The following is a 7,870-nucleotide window of genomic DNA, read 5'->3' as shown; positions in this document are numbered from 1 at the left end:
AAAGTGCACTCGAGTGGCAACGTTGTTAGGCAACTTATTAGGCAACGCGATAAAACAATCAAATTATTTGCAAATCTCATATTCAAATATTCGTTCTGATACTTAAAAGAGTCGTAAAACATCTTTATTTTTTATAGGCCGTAGATGAAATAGGAAGTAAGAGTATTTATTACAACAGTCTACACGTTATAAAATAGAAAGCAAAGGTTGTTGATAATTCTTAAGGTAATGCAAAGTGAGTTAGTAATTAAGTACTTTTCAAAATAATACCATACAATTTAAAAAATAATGCAATTATAGTCGATATTTAATATTAAATTAATAACTTGGATTTTTCTGTAATCAAATACTTTCTACATTGATTATTTTGAATTGTATCGACTACGAATACACTTTGCCTTAAAATCTATTAATATATTCCTATAATAATGTAATATCAAAAACATAATATTTAAAAGCTGTTAATATAAAAATATCATCATTGCAATAATATTTATAAAGAGATGATTATAAATATATAAATCTTTTATTCTTGTTAAGTTTTTCAATTAAAATCATTGCGTCGTCGGAAAAGTGAAGATACAAAAACATTCCAATATAAAAAAAAGTAATTAGTCTATAGTTGTTGAATTATATTAGGACAATCTTCGAAAACTGCGCTTAAAGATAATTTATGATTTTGTAGATGATGAATGATTAAAGAAAGATAGCTTCTAAATTTTAATGCTTGGTTATAAAATATCCAAGTAACTGTTATTAAGAGGAAAACAATTAATAAAATATTTCTGAAAAATTAAAAATAATATATTTTTATAGTGTCTGTGAATAAATAACTAACATTACTCTTATTGTACTCTAAAAGCGCAACTTTTTATAATCGTTAATAGAATGTGTGATACTAAATATTCAAGAAAATACTTCACGTTACCAGTTCATATCTATAATAATTATATAACTATTGTGAGAAAAAAACAACATAGAAACTAATTTAATATCAATGACAAATATTTAATTTACAATTTAAACAATTAGTTTAGACCTAAATATATCCAATTTCTTTCGTATATACATTACAAATATTAGTATTATTTTGTATTTTTTCTTAAATGATATTCAATACCGCGAATATTTATGCAGCCAGATCGAAGTAATGTAATTATAAATTATAATTTTCATTAATCCTGCTGAATCCTAGGTGCAGGCGGTGCATGTTTCCAAATGGCCTATATATTCACCGGAGGAATAATAACATTTTGAAGCAAAATAAAGTTTTAATGCAGTGCGCAGCTTACTCGTCATCTTTTCAAAAGAGTCGTTGGAGTTGCTGGAGTGTCAGCGACACATCTCAAAGCAAATCCAAGCACAAAGTACTCCAATCAAAATAGAAAACTAAAATGTTCAACAATTTCGTTGAGATGTGACGCTGACGAATGTCGTAAATGAACAAACAAGAGAAGTCTGCTTGCTGCTTTCGTGCAACAAGAAATTTTATCCATATTTTAATATGTGTACTTAAACCTCGTTTACACAATATAGACTCGTATGTTGACTTTATTAACGAAAAAAAAAATACTTATATCATTTAGTCAAGTCAAGTGATATGACATTTTAAACCTCGTTGTAAATAAAAAGTAGTTATTTCTTAACAAATAAAATATGCAGCAAAATGGCCAAAAAAAATGTTGTTATAAAAATCTTACTGGTTTAAAAGAAGCAAAATTTAATTAGACATGTTTCTACTGTAGATAGAATTTAAAATAAAAATATGTATTAAGATATGGAACATTTGTTATGCTCACAACAGTCTAATTTTATATGTAGTCTGCTAGTTTTCTACAATAGTTTATATATAGATATATACAATAAACATTTAAATGGTGTTCACAATGTTGTGTAGCTTAATTATTATTTGAATAAAGATTAATAAAACAAAAACCTATCCTAACAATTTTATTTAAGTTTCAAATTTAATAATGGATCTAACTGCTGAATTGCCAGTAACACAACCTTGATATTAACTTTCACTTTAACAGCTAACTCAGAGTAATGCACAATCTTCTTCTCAATCACCCGAATCCTAATGCTTGCATATTTTGTTGCCTCTTCCAGGTCCATTTGCAGCAGACAATTGCAGCCTATATCAATATAGACTTTATTGAAATCTTCAACTGTTGCACGAACAAACATTTCACACTCCTCCATCTCAACTATTCTATTGTAAACATTTAAATCAAATTTGACATTATCCCTATAACTAGGCAATATTTTGCTTGTAAAGTTTTTCAGCTTAATCCACTTCTCCAATTCATTAGCAGTTGCATTCAACTTTCCCTCAATCTCTTTCAAATCCACTTTCAGTGTGTTTTCCAAGAAGTCTTGATACTCCTCAAGTTTCTTCTTCACCTCTTGACTCATCTAAATTGCATTGAAATTAAGATAATCCGTTATAAATTGTTATTCTAATGTTTTACCTTAGTTATTATGATTTGCGATCCCCTTTTATGTTATTGTTGACTTTTTTGGTTATGAGAGTACATTGCGTGTTGCATACATGACAAAAAAAAACTAAAGCAACCAACAATACAAGAGCTGAAATACTAACTAATTAAAATATAAAAGCATATTGCTTATCTAAAGATATTTTTTCGCGTAGATTATTGTAATTTTATTTATTTTTCATATTTATGCAACATTGAAGATTTTCTTGGAATCTATGCAACCAAAATGACCACGATGTGCTTGACATTTCTCAGGTGCTACGTTGTCGTTTCTAAGGAAAACAGCGAATAATCATCAACGATCGTCAACTACGTAGAAGGAAATCGACAACGTTGTGGCAGATTCGGTGCACTCACCTCCAAATCTTGTCATTTTCGTCTGACAGTTCTCGAACAATTTCACAACAATGTTGTGATGTCGTTTATAAATCGTGCATAATGTGAAATAAGTTAACAACTTGACAAAAAAGTAAGTTCAAAGTTTTCTTATAATTCGTCCATGCACAATTGTATTTGTATTGGAATTTTCACTTGCAAATTGAAAAAATATGTGTCCAGGTGGCATAGACAGCAGTCATCACCTGATTTTGACAACTCAATTTAAATATCATCATCACTTTTCTTATCCATGTTCAGCTAAATCGTTCTTTTGTAAATGAGGAGCATAAATAGATTGCTCCATTAAATGGGGTGAAAGGTCAATAAGATCAACAATTTTAAACTTTCCATTATTACCACATCTCATGTAATCATTCTACAATATTTCATTGTGATTTACAGAATGCCAATTCAGGCTCCTCAGTGGACTGAATTCTTGTCATGTCCAGTTTGCTGCAATGAGTTCGACATTGCACTCAGAGGCCCCATCAGTTTGGGATGTGGCCATACAATATGCAAAGCATGCCTATCAAATTTACATAGAAAACAGTGTCCCTTTGACCAGACTATAATAAGTATTGACATTGAAAGTCTACCAATAAATACAGCACTTCTGCAATTAGTAAGCAGTTCCAATAAGATTGACAATGATGAAGTGCTAGATTCAAAAATTGTATCCCGGGAAAATGCTGCCTTATATATGTCATCGAAAAAGTGTGTGGAGGAGTTGGCCATGTATTTAAAACCATTTTCTAATGGGAACATATGTGGGAGTGCTGCTCTTCTAACTAGGCCAATGCAAAGAAAATTAGTTACTTTAATCAATTGCCAATTGGTTGAAGATGAGGGAAGAACCAGAGCGATGAGGGCAGCAAGATCTTTAGGAGAAAGAACAGTTACAGAATTAATATTACAACATCAGAACCCACAACAACTTTCTGCAAACTTATGGGCTGCAGTTAGGGCCAGGGGTTGTCAGTTTCTTGGGCCAGGTAATGATAATTTAATAATCTTCTATTGTCATATACACTATTTTTATATATTTTTTAGCAATGCAAGAAGATGTTTTGAAACTGGTTTTATTGGCTTTGGAGGATGGATCAGCTCTTTCAAGAAAAGTTTTGGTAATGTTTGTTGTGCAAAGATTGGAACCCCATTTTGCACAGGCTTCAAAAACTAGCATAGGGCATGTTGTCCAATTGTTATACAGAGCATCATGCTTCAAGGTAATAACATTGTTTATTAAGTAGCTCAAAGAAAATAAACTGGGCTTGGTTTGTTTTATCTATATTCAAGCATATGGCAAACTATATATAAACTTATGGTTTAATTATCACAAATTGTGGAACAGGAAATTGTTTTTAGGTTGTTCCTTGATATACTGCGATAGGGAAACCCGTTGTTTTTATGTATTCCTATACTTGATAAGAGTCCATAAATGTTGATAAATTGTAATCTATAATATATTCTCTATAATTTTCAGGTTTCAAAGCGCGACGGTGATTCATCTTTGATGCAATTAAAAGAGGAATTTAGAACTTACGAGGCTCTTAGACGTGAACATGATGCGCAAATTGTACAGATCGCAACAGAGGCCGGCTTAAGAATTGCACCTGACCAGTGGTCAGCGCTACTCTATGGTGACACTGCCCACAAGTCACACATGCAGAGTATCATCGATAAATTGCAAACTCCACAATCTTTTGCACAATCTGTTCAAGAGTTAGTAATCGCATTGCAGAGAACCGGTGATCCTGGGAAATTATCTGTTCTGAGACCGGATTTGGAGTTATTAGCCAAAATAGATTCCAGTTCAGGTATAATGATAGTTAATGGAAATTTTAGTAATTGTAAGTCATGTAAATTTCTTATTTAGAATCGACTACACCATCATGGAAAGATTGCAGTGAATCACTGGATGCAGTTAAAAAAGTAGTAGCTGGTTTAGTGGAATTCATTCATCAGCATGGAAGTAGAAAGGTTCAAGATCCTGTGCTCACGCAACACTCCAAATATAAGATCAGCATGTGTCGAGATTTATCGCTCAGAGGAATCTGTCCGAGAAGCACTAACTGCACGTTCGCACACTCTCACGAAGAACTGGAAAAGTATAATTTTGGAATTTTTGCCATTTCGGGTGACATTTTTTAATTAATGACATATTGTTTAAGGTATAGAGCGAAAAATAGGAAAGCGAGTTTGCGAAACAAAGAACATGGTTTGGACAAACAATCTCCGATAGACGGTGTTTATCAATTTGATGATTATTATCCATTTCCAGCGAGTAATCCGACTGTGAATTTACCGGCAGTCGTTTCAATCCCGAGGGTAAGCTACGACGTGCCGTTTCCAAACCCAAACTTCCCGACAAATGGACCGTATCCAGCACCACAAACCATTTACACACCAACCACGAACTATCCACCGGAAGTCTACCCTACTGCTCCATCTCACAACAACACAATGGTCTTGGCCAATGGAGGCCAATACTATACACAAACAGATTTTGAAGGTGGTCCACCCACTGCAAATCAAAACACAGAGATGCCCAAACATGGCTATTTGAACTGGGAGCAAATGGTAAATTAGTTGGAATTACTATCATGTCTTCAACGCATCTTAACATTGTTACTGCGATTTCAGATGAGCAAAGCGCCACAAATAGCCAATAATCAGCCGAAGGTGCGCGAAATGATGACTATGAAAAAGTTGGCTGACCTAAAGCAAAGAAAACAGGAAGTGATTTCGCAATTGGAGAAAGTTGTTGGGAAGAATAAGGCTACGGCGATCTCGAATTCGGCTTCGAATTTCGCCCGGCAGGAATCAGCTCACGATCTGGACAGCCCCACGTCCCCGTATAGCTTCTTCACCAGCATCAACCCAGGTCCGACTTTCGTACGTTCAGATTCCATCCTTGCAGATGACGACTATGTACCTTACGATGCTCCGTGCGTCAGCAAATATGGACCGATATCGCGAATGCACAAAGACAACGTCAGTATGAACCAAAGTGTGCAAGTTCCAGCATCTTTCCGAGATGGTTCGATCACGGCATCCTTGGTAATATTATAAATTGCTAATATTCAGAAACCTGAATTTCAAATGTTTTTATTTGGATTGCAGGGAAGAAGACCGGTTTCAGCTGCTAGTCCAGTTACACCATTTTTTTTCAATCATCAACAAGCTGCAATAACTGGTCATCATCATCCGCTCATGGGCGCTCCACCTACAAACATGGGAGATGGTTATATTACCATCGGTAAGCGTAAGTTACAATTTTTTTTCTTTATTATTACAACACTTTCGTTACCTTCTACCAAATCACTGTTTCGATTTTGATTGTTCGATTTCTACCAAAATCCAATAATTTTCAAATATGCAACAAGAGTATTTCGTGCCACCTCATAAATTCTCTAATAAATATTAGGATCAACAATAATATTTGTAAATGGAATTTAATTCAATAAGAATGTTATATTCAGGAGAATGATGATGACATTGATTAGCGATATTGTTTTTTATTGAGCAAAATCATATTAGTAAGCACATATGTATATACATTATACAAGCATATTAGGATTCATTTACTATTGGTTCATTTTTTATTTTCAGGTTCTCAGCAATTGTTTTTTAGAAGTATGCAAGATCCTTCAAAAGAATTGATGGCTGAATCGCAGAGGGTAAAATTGCAATTAAAAAATTTGGAAAAGCAATTGAACGATTTAAAATTGGCTACGCAGGGAGTAACGCCTCAAAACGAAGGAGACATTTTGACACAGGAATTACAAATAATTGAACAGGGAATTCAAGAGCGACAGAAAGAGGCCTGCTTGGTGAGTAGTCGATATTCATGGTGTTACGTTATGTATTAATTTGTTACTTCTTTCCGTTGACATTGACAATGTAGAATCGCATCGTTTCTACATTAAATCAAAACTATCAAGATGATGCTACTTACGAAGAGGGAATCGCAAACGACATGAAAGAATTGGAGCTGATGTGGGACGAGGAGCTCGACAAGCAGGAGAAGAGGTGGAGCAGTGAGGAGGATAAGTAAATATTAAACCCAATGGGTTCAAAACTTTCCTTTACACTACAATTTTTGGGGTCGGAGACGAAGCATTCGTGGTGAGCAATACTGCGCGCCACTACGTATGCCTATGTAGTAGTGTAATTTAATATCGATCATTTTATTTTGACTATGGTGCTATAAATTAAATTTGCAAGTGTGCTGTGAATTGAAACAATAGGATTTTCGGGCGGCACACAGGAGGCGGTATGAGATTTTTTATTGAAATTTGATAGGGAAGGAAGGAAATTGATACAAACTATTTATATACATGTATTTGGATTGAAGGAAATATGGTAAAGTTTATTGATTGATGATTACTTCCAGTTTTATTGGAACCCTGGACGCAAATGTACATCGTAACTGTCCAGGTCTTGTTTTTTTATTTTAAATATTTAAAACAAATATATAATAATATAATTAATTATATTGTGGGGCAGAGCTTGCACATTTGTCTGCCTGTCTGTAACATAATCATACTGTGTGTGATTGGTATATCAATGTTATCAGTTGATCTAACTCGAAGAGTCCTGTTGCTTATAAGAAAACTGGTCAATTTATATTCACTTACCATCATTTCAAATTACATTTTCTATTTTCCGGATTGAAGGCAGCCAGGTTTTCTTATAACTGGAGGTACCTTTGAACTATGGTAAGCATTTGTTTGAAAATGCATGTTTTGTTTATTTTATTACTAGATATTTTGCTTAATCCGATATATCTAAAAAAATATATATATTTATTTTTTATTATATTTATTCTTAGTCGGTTGTTTCTGTTTCTTTAAAAAAATGATCACTATTAGGATTAATAATTATTTAATCTTATTGCGTAATAACCGATGAGTATCATAGATGATATTTCTATATTAAAAATATTATATGTATTTAAGAGAATGGACGAAAGCAGTCTATGTGTAATGCGT

General features: G+C 33.3%; 2 protein-coding genes across 6 annotated transcripts; one reads left to right on the top strand and one right to left on the bottom strand.

The window, feature by feature from the left end:
• Positions 1–786: 786 nt before the first annotated feature.
• Positions 787–2,541, bottom strand: LOC108557819 (protein UXT homolog). Its single transcript, XM_017914493.1, has 2 exons — positions 2,472–2,541; positions 787–2,415 (listed from the first exon to the last, which is right to left on the bottom strand). The coding sequence occupies exon 2, from the start codon at positions 2,413–2,415 to the stop codon at positions 1,951–1,953; it is 465 nt and encodes a 154-aa protein (XP_017769982.1). The 5' UTR covers positions 2,472–2,541; the 3' UTR covers positions 787–1,950.
• A 334-nt stretch (positions 2,542–2,875) lies between these two features.
• LOC108557816 (roquin-1) lies at positions 2,876–7,656 on the top strand. Of its 5 annotated transcripts, none has more exons than XM_017914488.1 (11): positions 2,876–2,967; positions 3,279–3,868; positions 3,927–4,102; positions 4,360–4,693; positions 4,753–4,984; positions 5,054–5,094; positions 5,158–5,456; positions 5,520–5,936; positions 6,000–6,141; positions 6,489–6,709; positions 6,784–7,656. In XM_017914488.1, exons 2-11 carry the CDS (start codon positions 3,280–3,282, stop codon positions 6,931–6,933), a joined length of 2,601 nt encoding a protein of 866 aa, XP_017769977.1. In that variant the 5' UTR covers positions 2,876–2,967; position 3,279; the 3' UTR covers positions 6,934–7,656. The 5 variants fall into 5 exon arrangements, with proteins under 5 accessions (XP_017769977.1, XP_017769976.1, XP_017769975.1 ...); XM_017914487.1 differs by having other exon boundaries at positions 5,048–5,094; XM_017914486.1 differs by having other exon boundaries at positions 5,054–5,456.
• Positions 7,657–7,870: the final 214 nt, after the last annotated feature.

Source organism: Nicrophorus vespilloides, unplaced genomic scaffold (assembly GCF_001412225.1).
Source record: "Nicrophorus vespilloides isolate i.1.1-1 unplaced genomic scaffold, Nicve_v1.0, whole genome shotgun sequence".
Classification (NCBI taxonomy): domain Eukaryota; kingdom Metazoa; phylum Arthropoda; class Insecta; order Coleoptera; family Silphidae; genus Nicrophorus; species Nicrophorus vespilloides.
The sequence above is the reverse complement of the archived record's forward strand: the minus strand, read 5'-3'. Positions and strand labels throughout refer to the sequence as shown.

What these genes read in the sequence shown, in the direction of transcription:
- LOC108557816 (XM_017914484.1), top strand. Translation starts at nt 3,280, where the DNA reads ATGCCAATTCAGGCTCCTCAGTGGACTGAATTCTTGTCATGTCCAGTT. An exon ending in CAAAATAGATTCCAGTTCAG is followed by an intron (nt 4,694 to 4,752) that starts GTATAATGATAG and finishes TTTCTTATTTAG; the next exon opens with AATCGACTACACCATCATGG. An exon ending in GTTCGATCACGGCATCCTTG is followed by an intron (nt 5,937 to 5,999) that starts GTAATATTATAA and finishes TTTGGATTGCAG; the next exon opens with GGAAGAAGACCGGTTTCAGC.
- LOC108557819 (XM_017914493.1), bottom strand. Translation starts at nt 2,415, where the DNA reads ATGAGTCAAGAGGTGAAGAAGAAACTTGAGGAGTATCAAGACTTCTTG.